Genomic DNA, 26,610 nt, shown 5'->3' with positions numbered 1-26,610 from the left:
CAGGAGGCCCCCGTTTCTTTCTTTGTTGGTTACAATTCTTTTGAAGTGTGCTGGCTAAATGACCTTTCCCACTGCTGTGTGCTAGAGAGTTGCAGACAGGGACAGCACATGCTGGCCCTTCCCTCCGGATCAGTCAAGCTGCTGTGGGTTGCACTGTATTACTCTGTGCCGCTTCCCTTCTGGATCAGTCAAACTTCTGATGCTTCACTAAGTTAGTGTGGTTAGTGTGTTCCACCACTGTAGGGACTTGATTTTGGATACCCTATTGGGTCTCAGCCAGGTCACGTGACCCAGGCCTAGCTAACTCCACGAATCACATTTGGGAAGGGAACAATGGACTGAAGTCACTGCTGCCCCTTGTACTTGCCAGTCCTGCCCAGTTCTAGAATGTCATCTGCCGGAACCCCCTTATTTATGGAATGGCTCCACTCCTGTCACTCACCACAGGTCAATGTAGGCAGCCTGCCAATTTACCTCTCCCTTCAGTTCACCAACGCCCGAACTCAACGTAACTGTGCCTCCAGTGAGTTGAAGTGGCGGGACCTCGGACGGCTTGACAAGTTGCAGCGGGATCTTGGATGGTCAGCAAGTCACCCTCTTAAGTTCTTCTTGGGACTAGAGAATTCATCTCCCTCTGTTTGGGGCTCGCTACTGTGTATTATGTTGAATTCTAAGTTGTCTATCTCAAGGAGCCTCTGTAGCCAGTTGTTATGTATCTGCAGTCTTTGCTCCTCCCCCTATTTCTAATTTTCTGAATTTTTTATCATGAAGCAATGACCACTTTTACCTTTCCTATAATAATACAAGCCACATTTGCTGCGCCTAACCTTTTGCAACCAAGGGAAATTTTGACACAGAAGATAAGAACTTCTAGTCCTCTGTCTCATTATATTCATCCTTCCTCAGATTCTGAATAAGCCAATAAAATATATTCAAGGACATGCACAACATATTATTTTAGAAAGAAGCACGCAAAACTTTACTGATGATGCCCATGAATCTGGATGAAAACATATTGAAGATACGTGGTAAAGCCATGGACTATCATGGCATATCCAAGAGCATGTCCAAGAGGAACATACATTGAAGCTTTCTGTTCACATATTTGTCATTAAAAAAGAACTGTAGTTATTTCTAGTATCTTTCAAAGCAAATGTATAGTTATGTTTGTAGTTCAGAGTAATTTAAAATGGTTAATAAATTGCTATTACTGTAAATTTTAAAAGGAATACTTGACCCAACATATATAACTGTTATATCTTTAGAAGAGATAAATAGGCAATTCACATATACATTCCTGTTATCTTTAGTGTGATTTGTAAAGTTATTCTTTAAAAATTAACCTGGTAAGGGGCTGGGGACTTAGCTCAGCGGCATAAGTGCCTGCCTTGCAAGCAGGCAGTCATGAGTTCGATCCCTGGTACTGATAAAAAAATTAACTTGGTATAGCAAGTGCCACATGTGTGTAATCTCAGGCCTTGGGAAGCTGAAACAGGAGGATCACTTTAAGACTGAAATCTGTCTGATCCACAAAGAAGTTAAGTCCAGTTTAAATCACATAGGACACCTTGTGTCAAAAACATTTACAAAGTTAACTATGTGCATTCAATTCATACTATTATAAATACTATGTTATCATATGGGCTTGCTGTCAAATGGCTAGCCAATAAAATATAACACTTAATGTGTGGATAAAATATGGTGAAGTTATTCTTTAAATACTTATTACCAAATAAGTTTCAGGCTTACATAAAAGTTGCAAAATAATAGAAAAAATCCCTATATGCCCCATGGCCAATTTCTCCAAGGGTTAATATTTTACTACATTTACATTCACTTTGCCATTCAGTCTGACTTTCTGTATATATTTCTTAATCATTTAAAAATAAGAGACAGTTATGACACCTTTTTACCTATAAAGACTTTATTGTATACTCCAAACAGCACACTTTCTTACATTATCACAATACCACTAGGAAAATCAGGAAACTAAAAAGACTTTGTTCATGTCTTACTGATTACCCCACCAGTGTCCTGTAAAGCAAAAAGAGGAAACAAGAACAAAATATAGGCCAGAATCCAAATGAGGATTGGATTGCCCAGCTTGTTATCCAGTATCTGTCAGACCATGTCTACATCTTTGGTTTCTCTCATTCTTTTTTTGTTCTCTATCCAGTGCTGAAATGACACATTCTGGGATTTGGAATGGTATTTTCTAATTAAATCATTATTCTCTACAAATGCCCATATGTGTTTTATAAAAGCTATTCCATACAGAATTACTCTACATAGGAGGACTTCATAATGATTATTTTTCTGCTTAGCAAAATCTTGAGAAAAGAATGATCAAGAAATTTACACCAAACCAGTACCTAATTGAAAACCTTCAAATAGATGGCACTTTCTTAAAATAATATTTCCATATTGAGTATTTTTGTAGGATTGTTTTTTTTAAAGAAATCTTATTTAAACTAAATTAAAATTTAATTATCTTTCTTCCCTTGGTATAAAATAATTGTTTATTCATGGCATAAAATAATTGCTTATACATCTGCTTCTGTAGCAGAAGTTTTAATGTATTTGAAGATTGTTTTCATTAAACCACCTTGCAATCTTCATTTCCTCATTTTATACTGAATACAACAGTGATGATCAAGACTTCACTTGCTGTGTATGAAAATTGCTACCCTTTCCTGATGTGGTTTTTTGCCTTAATATATTGATCTGCAGCAGTAATCAATACTTGAGCTACAATTCAACAATTTAAGGATTTAATTTTAATAAGACAGTAAATAACTTTCACCTTGTAATGATTGCTTCATCCTCCTCCCAGTAATGAATTACTACTTCTCAGCTGCCACCCCCACCAAGCAAAACATATCAGCGGCAATTGTCAGTAGAGGTACAATGGGAACTCGGTCACTTTCCCAAACACCAATTATGCAACATTAGAAATGGATTATTTGGGCTGTTAGGCCACTTGTGGAGTAGAACAGTTCCTTCTTTGACCTTTTTCTTATAAGTTTATGAGGATTCAGAATGACACTGTTCCAAACACAGTAGACTCTCAACAATTATTAGTCATTTTCTTTCTTCTGCTCGTCTTAAATTACACATTGTTTCACCTAAAATATGTATAATAATTTAAGCTTTCCAGTCAGAAAACACACGCTTTACAGCTATCAGTGGTGCATAATAATTTTGTGTGCAGAATACATATTAGCATACAGCACAACTTTGGCTCTAAACACATTACAAATGAGAAATTTTCCACTGAATGTGCTATTTCTACTGTTATGAGAGAGCTAGGCCTCCATTTTCCCTAGTCCCTTTTAAAACCCAAAAGTACTTCATGGAAATTTTTTAAAATGTGGAATTAATTTCACACATACACTTAGCAAAATTAGAAGAAATTGAAATATTAAAATAGCTGTCCAAATGATTTAATTATTATAGTTCTGGGCTCTGAGCGACTCCAGTAAATGAAAGTGAGTCAGTCAATATTTCAGTTCTTTATTATACTCTGTCCTAGGCACCACATAATTAGTAGGTTAAGTAAATACAAAGTAAATGAGGGTCATCAGCTTCCATTATCATTACACAGGAGGTTGTAAATTATTGAGGGGAGATAATCTTGTTAATCTATGATTCTTACTGTGACTAAGTACTGTGCATCTTTGGAATAATCAAGCCAATTTGGTATCCATACAGTTTGTAAGAAATCTGACAGAAACACAAAATGTGTTTTACTTGTTGATGCAGGATATATATTTTTTTACTAGTATTCAAAGATAAGCATGATTAAATGCCCTTTATCTTAGCCTTTATTGCAAGGGCAGGTGAAAGTATTGAATACAGTTTGCATACTAACTGCAATCATATTCTACAATGCATGCCTTACATAGACTTTAAACTCAAATTTAGTTGGCAAAAATATTTCCACAATATCCTATTTTTGGGAGTAGGCAAATGTGTAGAACTACATTAAAACATGTAGAAATTATGCTTAAAATGAGATAAATATGTGCTTATGTTACACAAATAAGTGGTTATTTTGGTTATCTGCACCATTAGAAGAAGTAAGCTTACCAGCAGATAAAATTTATTCATGTATAAGTACATAATACTCTATACCCAATAACCATACAGAGAAATTTCTCTATTAGAATTTATATTTATCAAATGCTTGACTTCACAATGTTGTTCTGATATTTAATAGCTAATTATGATGCCTGTAGAATATTCATACACAAATAAAGCACACATAGTGATATAGAGCCATCTATTGAAAACACTTGGATCTGACGCTTGGTAAGGGTATGGATGGGAAACTGGAGCTTTTCCCCTAATTGGTCATATTCCATTTGGGAACAGGCAGTATTTTTTGAGTCAATTCTGAAGTATTGTTGAGCATTCATGGGTCTTACATGTTTTATTTTATAACATTTGTAATAATTTATAATATTTATAATATGTGTCATGTAATCAGCACACAGATCACTCTAAAACTTAGGATATTGTTTTCTTTAAAAAATTTTAATTCTAATGTTTATTTTAGGGTTAGAGTTGAGGTTAGTTAGGCATTTGATTAAGGGATCATGTGAGACAGTACAAAAGTTTTAATTTTGGTGACAACTAGAAGAATACATATAACATGGACATTGGAAATGTTAATAATTGTTTCAACTTGAGAAGTTTAGAAAGTTAAGACAGTGGGACTGATACTGTGCAAGAGAAGGGCACAGAGATGGTGTCAGTGCTACACTTGCCCTAAGGCAAGTAGCCTGCATACAATATAAGGGAGAAAAGTCGCTTCCTTACCCCCTCTTTTGTTCTTGGTGCTTTCGCTGTATTTTGCCATCTTGAAGTGCTGCGCCTCGCCATGCCACCCTGCCTTGAAACCAACTGATTAGGGACTAAAACCTCCATGAACTGTGAACTGAATAAACCTTTCTTCCCTTAATTTTGGGTGTGGGGTATTTTCTTCTCAGCATTGAGAGAGAAGTAACCAAGACAGACAACTAGAGATATTACATAATAAAGTCAGTTGGCTAGCCCTCTGCAGTTTCCCTTCTTTTTTTATTCTCTTAATACTGGGGATTGAATCTAGGACTTTCTCACTGAGTATAACCCCAGACCTTTTAAAATTATTTATTTGTAGACAGAATCTCAAATGAAGTTGTTAAATTTTCCAGACTAGACTCTACCTTGCAATCCTCTTACTTAGCCCCTCAGAGAGCTGGGATTATAGGCATATGGAACCATGCTCTGCTTTAGTGCTCTGTTAGCCTTAGAAAAGAGGAGCAGAAAGAATAATGTAATGACTTTTGCTGGACATAATAAGAATTACTGTATCTTTTTGATTTATGAAAGAGTATATGCATGCCCCATTGGCACCATGTGCTTTTAACCTCTTGGTATGCTGCAAAGCAAAAATAGGATTTCAATGACTGTACATTTTTAAATATGTTTTTATTTTTTATATTCTAAACTTCTAAAACTTCTTCCGTTAGTTGGTCTCATTCAACCTCCACTGCTCTGAAGACCAACAGCATGTCTTTCCTTCATATCTGCCTTGCAAACCATGTGCACATTGCATTAATCTTCACTGCTAAACACCTTGCATGCAATCTAATAAAACAGAAAGCACTCTCTTCGTGGATCTTCCATGCTACTTGTTAGAAAGTAGAATTCCTTGTGCTAGCTAGGAAGACATATGCTGAAAGCAAACCCAAACAGCTCCTGAGGGTCTCCTATTACATTCAGAATGAAATATACATAAATTTCCACCTACTAATCCCAAGTAGTTTGTTCTTTCTTTATTTTTCCCTCTTCTTTTTTTCCTCCAAAACCACTGCAGCTACACTGACCTCAGTCAATTTCAAGAATAAGCCAACCTCTTTCTCTGCACACTGTATACAACTACTGCCTTTTCTGTTTGGCTTAGTTTCAAGTGTTTTAAATGTCACATAGATATGAATATGTGTACACGTGTACATGTGTATACACACAAATAGGTGTGTGCTGTCTTGCATTGTCTTTCTTGGCTCTGTGATTGGTTCCCTGCTTGGCTTGTACCGCAGTCAGAAACTACCATTTGTCTTGTGCCTTTAGTTGTTTTGTCTTCCTCCATTAGAACACAGCTCTATAATGGCTGGAAATAGAACGTATGTACCTAGGCCATCAGTGTTTCTTCAAGTACAGTCCCTACGGTCTTTTTAGTATTTACTACACATTTAATAAATATATACACATGAAAATAAATATTCAACATATCTAAAATAGTACAACCTGAAGCTAACAGGCACTAAAATTGACTTTTTAACCTTGTCTTTAGCACCAATCAGGTATGAGGTTCACACTTCTGTCTGCCTTACTTTCAAAATCACTCAAAACAGAGAAAGCAAAACTTGGCTCATATTTCTCGGAGGACTTTCGTGAGGATAAACTGAGATAATGGATGTGAGGCCAGTTAAAGTTTTTAAACATTGCCTGAATAGCCCAAAGTCACAATACCATTTAAAAATGCATAAATGAGGAAAAGAGAACTTGGAAAAGTTTCAGCATCTTTTAAGTTGGGTAACATGTTTTTCTAACTCAAAGGAGGAACTAAAAAGGTTTATGATACGACACCCCAAGACCATGGAGAAGATGGTTGCTACCTTGGAAACCCACAAGTTACATTTTGGAGTCCCTCGGTAAGGGGCAATGGGCTTTACCCCACTGTGAAGAAAACTGCGATGAGCGAACTCCCTTTAAACAGTGGTGGGATGGGTAGTAAGTAACTCTGTCACAGTTAAACTAAGGAGAAAGTAGGAAGCCAAGGCCACTTTAGGTATCTGTTGCCAACTTCTTTTCTGTCACAATCCTTTTGATCTGATCTACAGACACCGCAGGTGATTAATTAGCGCTACGTGCAGCCCCTGCACCCACCCGGGACGAGGATGGGGAGGCGGACAGAGAACTAGCAACAACCGACGTTGCAGAGATCCCACCCCGGACGCAATGCACAGCATCACCCTGAGCTGCTCCATCTGTTTATGGAGGAGCATCCTCCAGGGTCCCCACATGTGGGTCAACGGAGGCGCTGCACCCTGGGACGCTCCGCTCGGTGCCTATGGACTCGGCACCGTGGGGCGCGCGAGGAAGGGGACACCTGTGCCTGTGCCGGGAGAAGCCCGCGCACCTGCGTCCTCACCCGCATTCGCGAGACCTCCCGCGCGTCCCCACCCGGGCTCGCCACTTATCCCTTCTCTGCCGTCCCGCGCCTCTCAGGTGAACCATGCGTTTCCCGCGTTCTGCACCCTCCGCCCGGCGCAGCCCTGGCGGGAGGTTCTGCAGAACTGGGCATGCCTAACAACCACTGGTGACCGGGGCTGCCAGGAGAAAGCGTTTGCACCTTCCGAGCGTCCCTCCCCGCCGCATCGGCCTCCTGCCCGTCAGACGAGACGACGTGCGCATAGACCAATGAGAGCCCGCACACTTCGCACGCGCCACGCCTCCCTGGAGCGACTGCCAATGGCCGCACGGCAGGGGCGGGCCGCGCCCTGACTCGCGTCTCCAGTTAAGGCCGCCGCGCGAGGCGGGCAGGGCGAGCCGGCGAGTGCCGACGGCGGGGACAGGCGTGGGCGCAGGCCGCTCAGCCGACGGCGGGACGAGAGTGGGCGCGGGCGGGTCACGGGGGACGCGCAGGCCTCGCGCGGAGGCGGAGCCGGCACTGCCGCCTGCCGCCTGCGTCCCGAGCGCGCAGCCTCGCGCTGCCTCCCTCCCCGGGGACGGTCCGAGCGCACGATGGCTGAGGAGAAATACCTGCCGGAGCTGATGGCCGAGAAGGACAGCCTGGACCCCTCGTTCGTGCACGCCTCGCGCCTGCTGGCCGAAGGTAGGCGCCCGCTCGGGGCCGCCGGCCGCCCCGCGCCCCGGGCCGGGACTGCGACCTGTGGGACCGCGACAGTGACGGGCCCTCCGCTCGGCGGGTGCTGGGGGTGCGGGGCGCGGGGTCTCGGGGCGGCAGCGGGCGTCACCCGCCGCCGCCGGCCGTGGGCAGGGCTGTGGCGCGCCGGGCCGCGCGGGTCGGAGGACGCGGGTTCCCGGACCCTCGCCGATCCCTTGCGTCCCCGCCAAGCGCCCAGGAGCTGGCGGACTGGCCTTTGCATCGCTTGGAAGGTTGTTGGAAAAAAGAAGCGCACACGCACAAACTTCTGCGTGGCACACGCAGGCACATAATCACGCCACGCAGCTAGGAGGCATGCCGCCACCGCCAGACTCTCAGGGCAGCAGGAGCTCTTTTACACACCTTTTAAAAATACAACTGCAGATTTTTTGGATGAATGCTTCATTAATAATGAATTGCTACATCATCAATTTGGCCACAGTGCAGTTTTGTAGCTTGGGCTGTTAGGGACTTACCCACAATAGAATCCAGAGTGACAACTTCCTCAACTTTGTTTCCTCAGCATTGAAACAATTCCTTGAGACCTGACTGTGCGTGGAAGATAAACATTCTGACCTTCTATACGTGATTCCTGTAGACATTGGTTTTATTTTGACATTTTGTTGGTGGAGTGTTATTTATAATTTGCTTGCTAAACAATCAAGAACATGGTGATAATGAGAATGTGAAATATGAAAGGACTAAACTGTTTTCAAGAAAAAGGCTGGTTTTGTAGAGTACTGGGGAGTAAAATGCAAGTATGCATACTGCATTCAGAGAGAAAACAAATCAAAGTGGGAAACAACAAGAGTCAATAAAAAAAAACTTCACCTACTTTTAAAGAAAAGACAAAAAACAAATGACTATAGAAAGACAAGTTACTCTATTGTTACAGTTGTTCAAAATGACTAAAAATGCAGTTATCTTCTCAAATAATTTAATTCAGTATATTTTCCCAGAAATGCCTTCATTTGGCATGAGAATGCTTTTAAAGTGAAAAAAGTTACAAATTGGTTATTTTCTCTGACATTCTAATTGAAGTTCTCTTTGGGACAGCTAATTCACCGATTAATTCATCAGTCATTAATGTGAGTTTTTGACTTGAAAACTGCCAGATAAGTTGCATATGAGAAGCTGTTTAACGGAGTGCATTGCTCCTGCAACTGTGTTCCTGAAGGTTAGAACCCTCAGAGCAGGCTGCATCTGGCTCCCTAACATTTTGTCTTTACCACAGCTTGATTTCTCAGTGCAGGACTCTAGAAGGTATTCGGATGTACCTTGTAATTTAATTTTTTCCCAGCAGGGGGAAGCATGTCCTGCTTTTGTAAAGAATTAGGAGGAAATCTCCAAAACAGAGAAAAAGGCATCTGAGTAAGAAACAAAGGAGATGCTCACATTCATGGAAATCATAATAAAGAAAGGGAGGAAGTGATGCTAATAATCTTAGAGTACATAAAAACTCATAGAAAAAGATGCACAGGCTTTCAGTTACATCTGTAATTGCAGTTGAGTCTCATTATATATGCCTGTTAGAGTATAAGGTGAATATTCTTTAGAAGCTCAGAGAATTTTAATGTATATTTTATATTGTAGAGCTTTCATGATCTTCCCAAAAGGACATTTGCCAAGATTTCTAGCTTTCCTTTCAGATCTCTACAGAACAGTATTGTGGAGCTAATTTTATTTTTCTTACCTGGAAATCCACTGATGGAAGGCAGTGCCTATAAATAATCCTGACATGATATTCATTTGGAAGAAAGGTGCACTCCAAAGTACGCTTCAGTCAGAACTGTGCAGGCAGTCTCAAGATGGAGTGAGTAATAAGGATGATTCACAAGATTCAGTTCTTTGCAATGATTTTCCAGACACTGAAACATTACAAGGGCAGTGATATAAAGCAGTGGCTTTCACAGTAATTGATTTTTGCCTTTTGATTGGTGATAGATACAAATCAGTGCTCATTTTCGACTATTTCATTTCATATTGAAGGCTCGAATTAAAAGTACTAGTTTATTGGCTATTGTTATTTTGTTGTATTTTCCTTCATTTTACTTGTTTCTTGTTTCAGTAGGGATGTTTCTGAGAAAACGTTTTATGCATTCGCTTATTACTTATAAGTGATTTTGCATAGTGTGATTTGAAGAGCATTTGTTTAATTACCTAAAATAATTTACCTTTTGTAGTTATAATGCTACTTAATTATTCATTTGTTATAGTAGGTATTTTCAAATATGATGAAATGCCAAACTCAGCATGTTTCCTAAAGTTCTTTCCTCTCAGCTTCTGAATTTGCTTGCCAGATGAAATTGCATGAGGTTTATTTATATCTAGGCTACTTCTGGGAATTGCGTTAGACTGTGAATCCTGATACCTGGATTTTAGTTCAGCTTTTACCTAAACTGGATTTTTGTAAGCTTCTCTTCCCAGGGCCCAATTTCTTTGTCTCTCAATTAAGGAATTGGTCTAGATGATCTATATGTTTCCTTGCAGTTGGAATTAAGTTCTAGATTGAAGGGTGAGTGGTTTGTGTATTCAGAACACAAAAGTCAATGGCTTCATATTTTTGGAACTTTTTTCATTGCTTCCTTATTTAATGGTTAATAGTACATTTATTGCACTATAATGTAATTTGAGGCATATACATAACTTTGGGCATTGGGGACAGATTTAAATTAAGTCTCCTGAACTGTTATCAATGGGTGGGGTCAGAAGTGTATATTCTTGGAAATATTCTTATTTGCAGTTATGCATAACTGCTGACAGACACAGATCTGTTCAAACTTATAGATTCAATTAATGTTGATTCTGTGCTTTCAGGAATATAGTATTAATAAATTCTTGTCCACGTGAGAGTGTTTCCTAACCTGAATTCCTCACAAAGATTGGTATGTTTATCATTGCTTTGGTTAACTCATGGGTTAGTGAAATCAAATAATTTACAGATACCCCAGAAGCTCAAATATTGTTAGAAATATTCTAGGTACTACTTTCAGATTTTGGTAAAACACTTTCCCTATCCTCCACAACTGGCCTTCAGTTTTACAGTATGTAATTTCTTAATATGAGGACAAAAATGATTAAAATTTGTTACGAAGAATGATTTGTACTAATTTAACTACACTTGAATTCTTTTTTTTTTTTTTTTTTTGGTCTTTTTCATTTTTATCGGTACCAGGGATCAAACTCACAACTGCCTGCTTGCAAGGCAGGCCATTGAGCTAAACCCCCAGCCCCTACACTTGAGTTCTTAATAAGGGTCATTTTAAAATTTTGCTTGTGTTGGTTAAGTATTTTCTATAGAGTTTGACATATTGGAGAACTTATTGATATTAGGTTTAAAACTAGCTTTTGATAAAAAATGGTATTTACATACCTCTAAATTTGACTTTTCTTCTTGATGAGCTTAATATTTTTTTTTTTTTTGCCAGTAGATTCAAGACAATATTATTTCTGTGCAAAACAAACATGGGCAAAAATTACATTCCAGTTATTTTTGATTTGTAATTAAAATAAATTTATGATATAGCAGGGAAAATTCGACTTCATCAAGTACAACATTTAAGATGAAGTATCACCACTTTTGCCATCTGTGAAAGACAGGATAGATTATTTTTCTCTCTCTGTGAAACTTAGTTTTTTAATCTGTAAAAAGAAATGTAGTACTTGTCAGGCAGCCTTTTAAGGGTAAAAAATTCTGTTTGTGATAATTGGTATTTTATACAAACATAACACAAATGTGTCTGAAAATTATGCAAATATAAAACAACACTTTTAAGATATTTTTGTTAACTAATTCCATTGTGTCCTTAACCTCATTTTGAAGGTAGCTTTCATAAGAAAATAGGAAAATACGCATTGTTTTACTGTTTGGATGACTGCTGAACGAAATTTGAACTCAGAATCAAAATAAGCTATTTGTGAAGAATGATTCAGTGAGGGTTTTAAAATACCATGTTCTCTTAGGTGGCCATCTGCCTGTGTTTACCTCCAGCTTATGTAAGCCTGGTCCTTTTCCTCTTCAGGGAAAAATCCAGCCCTCCTCTTATATTCCCCATGTCCTTCACTATCAGAAAGTGATTTCTCCTTCTGTTTTACTGAGGGAAATGCCTGTCTCCTCTGGCATTCCTTAGCCTCCTTCTACATAAAAACTTCTATAGCTGCTGGACTGTCTTTGGTGTCCATGTCTTTGATGCAGTCTGTAGGTGTTTCCCTTCTTCATGCCAACATCTTTCTTGCTTTCTGATGGCAGCCTCTTGATGGGATCTAGCCTAACTAGCTTTAACAAACAGCTGTGCGAAAGCAGTCAAATCAGTCTTTCTTGACAAAGCCTCTTTTCCTTCAAGCTTCTGATGATATTAATCCACACCGGCCGCCTCACTTTTGTAACTTACCTCTTTAATAGTCTCCTGTCTTCACCACTGCCCCAAAACTGGTGATGGTCATGACAGAATCATCCCCAATTGCCAAACTTAAGCTGTTTTCTAACCTTTCTTCATGTCTCCTAGTTCTACCTCCTGCTCTGAATCTTTCAATTTCTTTCCATCCCTTGGGCTTCTAAGCCCTGGACATGACTGATTTACTTTTGCTCTGAACACTCTCCACCTGTCTACTCCCCTTTTCTCCACATGAACACACACATTGATTTCAGAAGGATTCACTCACAGCTACAATCTGATCACATCACATTTTCAATAATTCTCAACTTTGCAGAGTGCATTCCAGAGTCCTTGACTTACAGCCTGTCCTTTCTGGACTCGTCTCCTCATCTTTTCTGCTTAACCGAACTCAGATACAGCAAGGCGTTTACTGATCATTTTCTACAGCCTCCATGCCCTTACCTACCCATGCAAAGCTGGACATATTTCCTTACCCATCATACCTAAGGAAGAGTGATAGACACTGTCCAGGTTACCATCGTTTCACAATTATCAGATTGCATCTGCCTCTTCCTAGGCAGTGCCTCATGTGATGAAAGGTCCAGCCTTACTCACTGTTGTCTCAGCGGTGCCTGGCTCAGTCACGTTTTGCAAGCTTTTTCTCTATCAGACTCCCTGGCCTCCTTTGTCCTCTCTGCCTCCTTTTGTCATCTGACTTAACCCTGATGCTCTGCTGTTCTCTCTCTTAGAGGGTGTTGGGCAGGTTGTGACTTTTCACAATAGCTTTCTCTTCTTGTTCATTAGTTATTAAGTGAAGGTCTGATGTTCTTTGTGACCTTTGCATTGCTGCGTTGCAACATGCATTTTTGCTTGATCTTGTTTGTCTGCCTGTAAGCTTGAGGTCAGACCTATGACTTATGTCTCTGAATTTTTAATGTCATCCTCTTGTGTGGAAGGCTGTAGGTTTTTATTAAGCAAATCATATCAACCTTGTATCTTTCCTTTTTCCAATGATATATTTAGAAGATATCTGCAGAGATAAAATTTTAGGAATTCTGTCTGCATTTACTTTAGTCATATCTTATTATTGCTTAATTTAAAACCCCAGGGAACCACCTTGAAATTCTCCATTTTTTTCTATAATAAAATTATTATAATTAACACATTTTAATTATACAAACTAGTGGGATTTGCTAAGATATTTTAGTCCATTCATTTTAAAACACAATTTGAAATAATGAATCATTTGTAGAATCTGTTAAAAGGTACAGAGGGATACTGTTGAACTTTCATATTTTGGGTCACTATAGTTTGATATCCAAGTTGAGAAAGTGATATTTATGTACTGTGTGTATACAGTTTTACTGTATGTGTAGATTTATGTGACAGTTGTCACTATCAACACACAAAACTATTTTATCACCTGAAAGATCTCCCTCTTTTTAAACAATCTCTGTCTATAATAACCATTATTTCAACACATTTCAAATATCTTGTCTGCCTGTTATGGGTTAGATCTCATGGACTGAGCATCTTTACTGTTCTCTTTCCTTTGCCATTTCTGTTTTGGAGACAGTTGACCATGGACTGAACTCTCAGAAACTGTGAGCCAAAATAAACCTCTCCTCCTGTAATTTTTTTGGTGTCAGGTATTTTGTCCCAGGAATAACCAGATGATTGCACAGAGCCCTACCCCTTCTTCCTTTTTGGATTCTAATGACAGTGACAAATCCTTAAAAATCTGAGCATTTGTTTCTTTGTGATTTAGATTGGAATTTCTATTGTTATATTTTAAATTGACTGATTCTTTTGACTGCCCTCTTCTGTTCAGTATAAAATTTTAAGATATAATTAATCATATTTTTAAATTCTAAAATTTCCTTCAATCTTTTTCTGATCTTGCACTTATTTGCTAAGATTTGTTTTTTCACTTGTTTCAGGCATGATCTTCATTGCTTTGAAGCATTTTTGTGATGATTATCTAAGATCCTTGTCAAATAATCCCAGTGTTTGTTGGCATGTCTTGGTTTCCTTTTATCACTCATATCAGGGTTTTCCTGATTCATAGTATATGACTTTTGTTTTTCACTTGTACCTTGGATATTTTCAGGATTATGATACTACATATTATTTAGCATTATCTTTTATCAAACATCTCATGACACTCTTTCTTAAAAAGTTAGAGTACCATTGTCATTATTTCCAGGTGGAGGTGAAAATGTAGGCTTATGGCTAAGCATCCATTGACCTTTTTCTGACTAGATGATTGGCCACCACCTACTCATGTTCCCTGCGTGCCTCCTGAGAGCACTGAGAAGGATGGAGTCATCTTATGCCTCCTGAATCATGGTGGAGGTTCCAACAGGCATGTAGCTTCATGTTACCCTGGCCTGGAGGTGGAAGAGCGTCTTGTTGCTACGATTTTGAGTCAAGGTCTTGCTAGGTTGTACAGGCAGGTGTTGAATCCACTTGGAGCTGGCCTCAAACTCATGAGGAATCTCATCTCCCATGTGCTGGGATTACAAGTGTGCACCACTACACCTGTTTTGTTGCTCCTCTTGCAGGTTGCAGTTTAGGATCTGACTGTGGCCTCCATTGACAGTAGTAGATCTCATGGTGGCAGAAATGAATTCTCAGTCTCCCACTCTGTCTTCTTTGATACTGCTTACAGGAGGGAAGTGTCTGATTATCTCAAGGTGAGACTGGAAATCCATGTTCTCTGCTTAACCCTTTTGATAGGCATGAGCATGAAACAGTGGTTTGTATTTTTTTTTCCAGTACTGGGGGTTGAATTTCAAAAACATCCCCAGCCCTTTCAAAAATGTTTTTTAAGATTTTGAGGCAGTCTTTCTGGTCAGCAAGTAACCTAGGTTGAGCTGGAACTTGTGGACTGCTACCCAAAGTGCTGTGGTTATGGATACATGCCACCTAACAATAGCTTCTGTTTTCTTTGACCAGAGAGGGATAGTTACTGCCTTACAGTTTTATGGTTTGTTAGGGTTGTCCTTTTTCTAGTTGTTTGGCTATAAGAATAAGTGTGGACATGCATCATTGTGTATTCTACTTTAGTTAATTTTTCTGAGCTACCAGTTCTTATAGCATTAGTCTATTATTCGTGAAACACAGAGGAAATTTAGAGAAAGTATTGATGTGTGATTTCTATGTGTGGATCTGTATCTTGTGCCTCTTTTCCACCTTCCAGAAAGACTGTGTACAACATGTAACATCATTTGTTTGTTTCAGTCTTTTCCACTTTCCAGAAAGACTGTGTACAACATGTAACATTCATTTGTTTGTTTCAGTTCATTAGTTTTATAAAAATTCTAACAGATGTATGTTTAGCTATGTTTGTTAACATTTTATTGCCTGGTAACATATGGCCATGATGACCAAGGTAAGTTGGTATAAATAATAGTCATAATGTTTTTCTCTTTATTTCCTTTCAGCCTTTTTTGTGGCAGGGTACATAAGAGTGGAAGTAAAATTTGTCATTATTTTCACTTTCCCTTTGGGTGTACAGTCTGGTGGAAAGTTCTTTGTTCTCACAGCAGATGCTTAGGTAAAGGACATATTTAGAAGTAGTTTTCAGAAACTCTTAGACAGGCTTGTGCAGTATCATTAGCTTGCATTTATGCATTATTGAATGAAAACTGGATTTGATCTTTGCTTTCTTGGTCTGTATAGATTGTAACAAATATATCTTAATTGAAATTATTCTAACAGCTATTTGATTTTTGAAAGTATTAGGAGTATAAAACTTAATATATTCATAGATTCACTATCACCATTTCTCTAAAATAGGTGAATTTTGAAAAAAAAAGAAAATAATACAGAAAATTTTAAAAAACCCTGAATGGTAAGTAGTTATTGCCCAAATTAAGCTTAGCAAATATTTATATGATGCGATTTCCTCATTTATTTAGGTAGAGAGTTCTGTAATGCTTGCATGTTTTATTTGTCCAGTATTTGATAAATCATGATCAAGCATTCTTTTGCTCTAACATTGATATTTTATTTCTCAAAACAAATGAAACAAACTGTGGCCTCTTCGGCATGACTTCTAAAGTGATTTGTAATACAGAAAGATAATACAGGTTCAAGAACACCTGAAAAACAAACATTTTAGGCTGTTTAGTAGAGACATCTTTGTTGGTAAGCTGTATTTTGGGGAATGAATTCTGTTGGGGCAGGATGCTACAGCATTTGATCATACAGTGTCATTATGTAGGTAACAGCTGTGTGCAATATACTATTGGTATATGAAGAGGTATCAGATGTTTATGAGTCCTATAATCTGTATATTTACTAACATTTGTGCATGTGTGCGTATATATATATATATATATATATATATAGTATATGTAAAGGTAATACATAAAGTTATGTAAATATGTGAGATATGTACTAGAGTACGTATATACATCTATGAAGCTTTATAAATATAGATGACATATAATATATATATATATATATATATATATATATATATAGTCTAAATAGCGGTACATGTAAGGTATACTAGGTTTTCCATTAATTTTGAGATCAGTGGTACAGAAATTCAAGAAAGGTTCTGACTCTTGTTGGTCATGATAATCAGAGATTTCTCTTCTTTCTGATTGCTGTTGTGTTGAAAGTATTTCTTGGAAGTTTATTCTTTGGCAGAGACTGTGCTGCATACTTAATGTATATTATCACCATTTATCTATACATAATCTTGTGAAATTGTTATTATTATTGGTTGTAGAAACGAGAAAAATTAGGCTTTGTAATTTATCTCGGTTCATACAACAAAACTGTGGTGGAGCTGAAACCCAGGATGTCTTATCTAGAGGCTGTGCATGACCATTTCCCCACACATTCATCAGGCTTTGAAAGAAGGCCAAATTTTAGGATACAAAGTCTGTGGGAGATTAACAGTACTATTACCGTTAACTTCTGAAATATGTGTCTTTAGTTTTGTTCTTGTGGCTCCCTCCATGTTCTTAATCCAGACACAGTATTATTTTTATTTTTCACAGTTGTTTTAACTTTGGAAAGAACAGAAATTGCATGGTACTAGTCCAGTGAATACTGTCGATGTGGATACACTGCAGTGTTTTCACACGTCTTCCTTTCCATTGGATGGTGCTGCACTGCCAGCATTCATTTCTTAAAGTCACTTAAGAAAGAGAACTTCCTGGACTGCTCCCAAAAATGGCAAGAACAATGGAATAAGTGTGTTCAAAGCAAGAGGGAATATTTTGAGGGATATTACCATCAATATGTTTTTTACTATAACAAATTTAAAAAATTTAAACATCACCTTATTTTTTTTATCTCTTCTTGTAAGTTCCCAGTTGGAGGATTAGATGATGTAGTATACAATATCAATATACTATATAAAAGTCAAGAAAATTTTCGATGTTTCAAGAGTTTACCCCAGTGTAGGAACTGGCCAAGGATTATGATGATAGCCTTTATTTTCTGAATGTTCCACTTGGAATGAGAGCTCTGGGATATGTTTGCCGACAGTGGGAATATCTCAGGCTTTTTTAAAGAAAGAAAAAACAATTAGTGAACTTTGTGTGATTTGCTGAGGCATTTTCTCTCTCCATGTTGTTTAGAGAATTGCTTACATTTGCTGAATTCTTCCAGACACAAAGCAACTTTAGGTCCTTTTACGGCTTGAGGCAGCACAGGTTTTGCTGAACATTTGGAAGTAAGCAAATTTCACATTTGGTCTGAAACAGAGAGCTCTGCCACACAGCTGAATTTAAGTGTAATGTATAGCATCAGAGACTTAGGATTTAATAACTTTGAAACAGATTGGCTGGTGTTACTTTACTGTTCCAGAAATGGTGTGGTTTACATCCATTTCCTTTAAAGCAGTAAAAATCAGAATTTTTACTCTTCTTATAGAAGAACAGAGGAAATTTGTTTTATTTGAAGTGTGAATAGTTTTAGTAGGTTGGTAGAATTGTATGTTAGATACCATTGGACCTGAAAAGCCACTGAGAAGAGGGAGATTTGGTAGCTGAAAAACTGCAAAGAGGCTGAAAGAGAAGTTTAATTTTGAGATGAAAAGAGGCAGCTTATAGTCACTTTCATTGAATGTGTACTGTGGCTCATGTCTTTACTTTCTGTCATGAAAGGCAGATCACACTGTCCTTGTCTTATATATTCGAAAAGATAACGCAAAAGGTTAGAGGATAGCATAATTATTTTGGATTTTTAAAAGAGCATTAAACCAGAATTTAGATAAATGCCAGAAAAAGGTATGAAAGAGTGTCAAAAGGCAATCTAACATATTAAACAGTATTGAACATTGCTTGTTTAAGCGAATATCAGAATCTTGCTTTGGAAACTTTTAGAAAACTGAACTAACTACATTACTGTAGAATTCATGGTTTCTTTTCAAATAGTTTTCTGTAAGAAATTTAAAGAACTTCATTTGCATGCAGCAATGCATTTATTCTATAAAAGAAGACTATAGAGTGGGAATAGATGAATGAATATAGAAAATGAATACTAAATATACATTTCATGATATGCTTGGCCTTTTAAATGGTATAAATGGGGAAAAGTAAGTATAAAATTGGATTAAGTATCATTCTTGTCTCCACTGTATGTTTCTTTTTACTGGAACAGAGAATTAGAAGTTGCTTTGTTATCCTTTCAAGACCTGGTAGAAGAAGAGGCCCATTAAGGAATTGTGTGAAGATAAAAGAACATTTGGTATGCAGAAGCAGATGGTACTTTATTATATGATATTGCTTTGGAATGGACTTCATGTTGATAGATGGCTATGCATTAAGCTAGTGTTCTCCAATTAGTGAGAGATGAGAAAGTGTGTTATAGACACAAGAGGACTACTTGGTAGAATAAAACACTATGATAATTAAAGCAATTAAAGGAAGTGATAAGTATTTTGAATGAGTTGCAATAAACCAAATAGTTGGTCTTTGTGTAAAATGAGTAGTTAACATACATGTAAGGATAATGCATATTATATGTTTGGTAAGCGTTAACATAGGGAATTGAGCAATCAAAGTAAAGACTTGGTTAAATTGGTTTTACTGTGCATTTCATTACACAGGGAGGAGGTGGCAAGAGGTGCAGACAATTGAATAAGCAATTTACATGGGCTCTGCAAAGTGCAGTGATAACACAGAGTGGATGGCCCTTGAGTGCTGCATGGGTTACCTGTTGAAGTCTGTAGAGGTAATGGGAGGCGTCAGTAGAAAGGTGCATGCAAGCTGAGATCTACCACATAAATAGAACATGGGCTTGAGTCGGTGAAGAAGGAGCTGTAGACTGAAGATAATCATACATGGGTGCAGCAAACAGCATTTCCAAGAGCTGGCCAGGAGTAACTTTGCCTCAGATATGGAAAAGTGTAGAATCAAGAAAAGTGAGCTTGACCATAGCAATGAAGTTTTATCATACAGATCTTAGGAACTATGTTAAGGAGTTTGGAGTTATGTGAAAAGCAATAGTAAGTCAAGGACAGGATTTGAAGGCAGGCAGATGTGATCAGAGTTTCATGCAAATCACATGTGACTGCACTGTGGAAACTGGAGTGGATAGATAATAAGATGTAGCAAGCCATGACAAGGGAGAATAGCGTTTGGAGTGAGTTGTGCAGAGCTGAGTTCAAGTAACAAGAGTGCAGACAGGGAAAAGCAGAAAGATACAAGAGATTTTTTTAAAGCAAAACAGAAAAAAGGATAGAAATGATATAGAATTTCAAAAAAAATAGTGGGAAATTAACACTAGTTAAAATATTGCATATTATTATCTGAGAAGTTGTTGTTCAGGTTACAAGATCTAGGCATAAAAATGGTTAAACAAACAATTACAGCACAAACTGTTCTTTTTGATGAACTAACAGAGATTAGTAGTATAGTTATTGTTATGGATTAAGAACTGGTGGTCAATTTAACGCCAGCTGGATTACATCAGCATGGCGCTGAGTATAGGATGCTCCACCTTACGTTGCCAGCATAAATAGAAAGGTGGAAAGGAGAAGGAAGGAGTTAATGCGTTATTGCATTGAGGTGCTGAGGCATTGTGAGTTCTCCTACATGTTGCTGTTTGAGCCTTTTGGTCCTCCTGGAGAAGCTCTGGTCCTCGCATCGAGCATTGCTTCCTGGCTCTGGAAGGAAAGACGTGTGCCACTTCGTCTCCAGGATGAACTTGCTACGCTGCCTTCCTGGCATGTACTCCACTGTGCTTATCGTCAGAGGAGCTCAGGGCCTCTGTGTCACTGAGGATGGCTGTGGTGGTTTTCAGGACAGCCCTGGTCTTTGTTGTGAGTGTGGCTTCTTGGCTGCAGCATAGAACCCTCATCCCATCAGCACAGCTCCTTCATCCCACTGGCATGGACTTTCTGGCTTCCACCTTTAGGCTCTCGCAGCTCAGATCCGTAAAAGAGACTGGCGTGGGTCCTTCTTGTGGGCTCTGGACCTCCAATTGGACTTGTGGGAGGCATTGTCATGAGCTCTGGGTTTTCATCTGGACTCATGTGGGACATTGCTGTGGGATTTAGGGCCTTGACTAAATATTCTAGGTCTTTGGTGTTATGGATAGATTTTCTGCATTTTCTTGTGTTAACTCTGGGTTACCATCATAAAACAGTATTATAAACTCCATGTCCTGATTCTAATAGTTCTCTGTGCAACCCCTAACTACAAAAGTGGTCTTGCATACATACACATAGATACGTTAATATATGTATACCTACATACATATAATATTTTCCTTTCTTCCTTTTCTCCTTTCCCACATCCCAGTTGTTCTTTCTTTTTGAGCACTTTCTTATATTTCATTATTACAATATCTATTGTACAGTTTGAATCTTACTACTCTTTCAGTTTTTTTTTATTTTTATAATTTTGTACACTAGGGAGACAACAAAATAGTTATAAATGAATTTGAGGGTTTATTTTGAAGTACAAAAACTTTTTTAATAAAGTGAGATCCTAGTTGTTGATTCTATGAAGTACTTCCCGTGTGGTTTGCGTTTTGTTTATGAACTCTTTGCCTACCCCTGTGTCATCAAGACTTGTACCTACCTTGTCTTCCAGTGGATTTAGTATTTCTATTTTCATATTTAGATCTTTGATCTATTTTGACTTTAGTTTAGTGCATGTTAGTAGACATGGATCTACTTTTAGTCTTTGGCTTGTGGAAAGCCAGTTTTTCTAGCATCATTTGTTAAAGAGGCTATTCTTCCAGTGAATGTGTTTAGCCCCTTTGTTAAAGATAAGTGTTTAAGTGTCTTTGTAGTTGTGTCTGCATCTTCTGATCAGTTCCATTGATCCTCAGGTCTGTTTTTTTTTTTTTTTTTTTGCCAGTCCCATGCTGATTTTATCGCTGTAGCTTTGTAGTATAATTTCAGGTTAGGGGTTGTGATACTTCCTGCCTTGCCTTTGTTGCCCAGAATTGCTTTGGTTCTAGGTCTCTTCTTTTTCCAAATGAATTTTAGGGGTGTTTTCTGTAGATCTTTAAGGTATGTTAATGGTATTTTGATTGGTATTGCATTAAATCTGTACAACAGTTTTGGGAGTATGGCCATTTCCACCATGTTGGTTCTTCCTAACCAAGAGCAAGGTATATCTTTCCATTTTCTGACATCCTCTTTAATCTCCTTTTTTTAGAGTACTATATTTTTCAACATATAGGTCTTTATATATCCTTTGTTAAGTAGATTCCTACATATTTCATTTTAAAGGCGACATTTCCATAATATCTCTCAGTGAGTTTCTTGTTTGTGTACAGGAATGCTATTAATTTTTGAGTGCTGTCTTTGTATCCAACCACACTTCTGAATTTGCTTATTAACTCTACTAGTCTGTTGGTGGAGTTTTTTGGAGTCTTCTATGTAGAATATCATGTCATCTGCAAATAGTGATAATTTAACTTTTTCCTTTCCTATCCTTATTCTTTTTATTTCTCTGTCTTGTCTAATTGTTCTGGCTAATATTTCCAAAAGTATATTGAATCAGAGTGGTAACAGTGGACATCCTTGTTTGGTTCCTAATTTTAGAGTGAAAGCTTTCAGTTTTTTTCCATTTGGTATGATGTCGGCTGTTGGTTTGTCATAGATGGCTTGTATCAGGTTGAAGTAGAGACCATGTATTCTGATTTTCTGTAGAGTTTTTAATCATGGGCAAGTGTTGGACTTTGTCAAAAGGTTTTTCTGTGTCTGTTGCAATGATCGCATGATTTTTGTCTTTGGTTCTCTTGATGTGGTATATTACATTTATTAATTTGTGTATGTTAAACCATTCCTGCATTCCTCGGATAAATTCCACTTGTTTATGATGTATAATATTCGTGATGATTTGCTGCATTCTATTTGCTAGTAATTTGTTGAGAATTTCTGCATAGATGTTCATTAGAGAGTTTGGCCTATAGCTTTCCATTTTTGGTTGGGGTTTTATATGATTTTTGTATCAGGTTAATACTTGCTTCCAGGAAGGAGTTAAGAAGAATTGTTTCCCTTTGAATTTCATTGAAGAGTTTGAGGAGTATTGGTTATAAATCTTTAAATTGCTTGTAGAATTCAGCTGTGAATCCATTAGGCTTTTCCTTGTTGGTAAGTTTTTAATCACATTTTCAATTTCAGTAGCTGATATTGGCTTATTCAAAATTGTTTTATCTGCTTGATTCAGCTTTGGTAATTCCTATGTTTCTAGGAATCTGTCTATTTCTTCTGTGTTTTTCACCTTGTATGAATAAAGATTTTCAAAGTAGGCATTCATGACCTGGATTTCCATGGATTCTGTAATAATTTTACCCTTTTCATTCCTTACCACATGAATTTGAATTTTTTTCTTTTTCTTGAAAAGATTGGCTAGAGGCTTATCAAGTTTGTTTATTTTTTCAAAGAACCAACTCTTTGATTCGTTAATTCTTTGTATTATTGTCTTAGTCTCAATTGCATTAATTTCTGCTCTAATCTTTATAATTTCCTCTGTTCTATGAACTTTGGCTTAACTTGCTCATGTTTTTCTAGAAATTTGACATGTAGTATTAGGTTGTTTATTTGTGCTTGTTCTGTTTTCCTGAAGTGACAGTTTTTTGCTATATATTCCTCTCCTAGGACTACTTTAATTGTATTTCACAGATTTTGTTACATTATATCTGCATTTCATTGAATTATAGGTAATATTTAATTTCTTCTGTAACCCACTGCTTGTTCAACAGGGTGTATTTAATTTCCATATGTTCATGTAGGTTTTGCAGTTTGTTTTGCCATGAATTTCCACTTTCAGTGGACTATGGTCAGATAATACACATGGGATAATTCCAATCCCTTTGAATTTACTTAAGCATGTTCTATGAGGTAATATATGGTCTAGTTTAGAGAACGTCCCATGTGCAGCTGAGAAGAATGTGTATCCTGATGTTGTTGGGTAGAACACTCTGTAAATATCTAGTAAGTCCGTTTGTTCACAGGCTTGATTCAGTTCTGCTATTTCTTTGCCAAATTTTTGTCTAGTTGATTTGTCTCTTGGTGACAATAGGGTATTAAGGTCCCTTGTTACAATTGTGTATTTGGTTTTTCGTGTCTATTAATCTTTGTCTCTTATAGATGGGTGCTTCTGGATTCAGTGCATATATATTTATGATTGTTAGCTCTTCTTCTTGAATTTTTCCCTTAAAAAGTATGTATTGACCTTCCTTACCTCTTGATCATTTTTGGTTTGAAGTTCCCATTATATGCAAACAGAATAGCTACCCTAGATTTTTTCTGGGTTCCTGTTGCATGGAATATTGTTTTCCATCTTTTGACTTTTAGTCTGAGAGTTTCCTTCTGAGTCAGATGTGTTTCTTATATACAGCACATTGTTGGATCCTATTTCTTTTTTTTTTTTTTTTTTTTTTTTTATTTAAGAGGAAAAAGAGAAAAACACAAAACAAACCAAAGCGGTGTAAGGGTACACGTAATACAGAACTACAAAAAAACAAAACAAAACAAAAAAAAAACAAAACAAACAAACAAACAAAAAAAAACATAACAGTAAGAAATCACCTGTTAGTATATTACATATTATCATCTTGAAAATAGTTCCTCAAATCACAGTATCAAAGAATACAAGGTGGACATTCAAACAGGTAGACTGCAAACAGCTGTGTTCAATGATCCAAAAACATTGATACAGTCAGCTATTTAACACCCCTAAACACACTTGCTGTTATATCCGTTAGAGCTCTTTTTCTTTTTTTTTTTCCCCTCTCTTTTTTACAACAAAATTCACGCACTTTGGATTTCATTACTCCTTAGTGCTTATTACTTTTTTTTTGGGGGGGGGGAGAATACAGTCAAATATGGCAAAACAAAGCTGTCAGTCAATACCAAGGATAGACATAGCACATGATGTAGAACAGAGTACAAGTTTATCAACAATGGTTATCAACATTGTCCCTTGATTCCTTAAAAAGAATTGTCTATGTCATTAGATATTATAAAGTTGGACAAAACAGTAGAGAACAAGACCAATAAAACTTAGGCATTGTAAACATTACAGGACTTCCAAAGAAGACAATAGTCAAACCAGAATGGGTATCTTAGTGAATCTTATTGTCTTCAAAGTAGTTGCCTATGTCTTCAAACTTGATACTACCATATAGAATGGAACAGAGTCTAATCAGTCAAAACAAGATCGTGGGAGTACTACAGGACTTCAAAACAAGTTAATAGGAAATCAAAAAGAGTTACTATTTATATATCCTAATTTTTTGAATTTTTTCTTTAATTAAGACAAACATAAGAAATGACTAAATAATTTTTTTAAAACAATAAGGGGGAGATTGAGATAAAGCAGGACATAACAATATAACAATAGAGGTCACAGCATGACTGTTTCAACAACCTAGTACTTCACCACCATATAACCTGACTTAATAGTAGTTACCATAGTGTCTTTTTCCTTGATATATTTGGATAAAACTTCATATACTCTAGCTTCAAATATTTTCAAATCAAGAAGCCCAGAATAAAGCCTTTCTAATTAATGAGTGAAAACTTTATAAGGCTCCAAGGCCACCTAATGGGGAATCATGATTACCACATATTTTTATATATTTGAATCATTACTTACATTAGGGAAACTATTCGGTATTCACACATGCGAGATTGATTTATTTCACTAATGAGTATGGTCTCAAGCTGCGCCCATTTATTGATAAATATCTCAATGTGATCCTTCTTTATAGCTGAATAATACTCCATTGTATAGAAATACCACAACTTTTTTATCCATTCCTCAGTTGATGGACACTTGGGTTGTTTCCAAGATCTGGCGATTACAAATTGTGCTGCTATAAACATAGGTGCACATATATCACTGTGGTATGATGCTTTCAGTTCTTCTGGGAATATGCCTAGAAGTGGAATAGCTGGAATAAATGTGATTTCCAGTCCCAACTTTTTGAGAAATCTCCAGACAGATCTCCACAAAGGCTGTACCAGTCTACACTCCCACCAGCAGTGCAGGAGAGTTCCTTTTTCCCCACAGCCTCTCCAGCATTTGTTGTCGGTTTTCTTGATCCTGGCCATTCTTTCAGGAGTGAGATGGTATCTCAGTGTGGTTTTAATTTGCATTTCTCTAATGATCAATGATGATGAGCATTTTTTCATGTATTTATTTGCCATTTGCATTTCTTCATCTGAGAATTGCGTATTCATCTCAGATGCCCATTTTTGGATTGGATCTTTGAATTTTGGAGGTCTGAGTTTCTTTAATTCTTTATATGTTTTAGACAAGAGGCCCTTGTCTGAGAGAGAGTTCACTAAAATCTTTTCCCAGTTTGTGGGTTTTCTTTTCACTATGCTGGAGATTTCTTTTGACATGCAGAAACTTTTTAATAAGAAGTGGTCCCAGTTATTGATTCTGGGAAGTATTTCCCGTGCGGTTTGAGTCCTGTTCATGAATTCTTTACCTACTCCTATGTCTCCAAGGTTTCTACCTAATTTGTCTTCCAATAGATTTAGTGTTTCTGTTTTAATATTCAGATCTTTGACCCATTTAGATTTTAATTTAGTACATGGTGATAGACATGGGTCTAGCTTTAGTTTTCGGCAAATGGAGAGCCAGTTTTTCCAGCACCATTTATTAAAGAGACTGTCGTTCTTCCAGTGAACCTGCTTGGCTCCTTTATCAAAGATAAGGTGGTTGAGTGTGTTTGTAGTTGTGGTTGTATCTTCTAATCTATTCCACTGATCTTCGGCTCTGTTTTGATTCCAATACCATGTTGATTTTACTACGTATTTCTTGATCCATTCTCTCAACTTGTTTCTTTGAATTGGTGAGT

At 37.4% G+C, this 26,610-nt stretch overlaps 1 protein-coding gene across 10 annotated transcripts in view; it reads left to right on the top strand.

Annotated features, from left to right (window-relative positions):
- The first annotated feature begins 7,574 nt into the window (after positions 1-7,574).
- Positions 7,575-26,610, top strand: part of Khdrbs2 (KH RNA binding domain containing, signal transduction associated 2) — a 636,480-nt gene continuing 617,444 nt past the window's right edge. For 6 of the 10 annotated variants that reach the window (XR_010050025.1, XR_010050023.1, XR_010050022.1 and 3 more), the window contains exon 1: positions 7,577-7,882. Coding sequence is in view for 2 of the 10 variants with exons in the window: in XM_063256923.1 (XP_063112993.1) it covers positions 7,792-7,882 (91 nt within the window). In the remaining 8 variants the exon portion in view is untranslated. Of the gene's footprint in view, positions 7,883-26,610 lie in introns of all 10 variants that reach the window. The other 4 variants (XR_010050028.1, XR_010050029.1, XM_063256924.1 and 1 more) reach the window with 2 other exon arrangements.

Source organism: Cavia porcellus, unplaced genomic scaffold, assembly GCF_034190915.1.
Source record: "Cavia porcellus strain 051 isolate PalLab524CR breed Dunkin Hartley unplaced genomic scaffold, mCavPor4.1 scaffold_10, whole genome shotgun sequence".
Lineage (NCBI taxonomy): Eukaryota > Metazoa > Chordata > Mammalia > Rodentia > Caviidae > Cavia > Cavia porcellus.
This window is presented reverse-complemented; position numbering and strand designations above follow the sequence as displayed.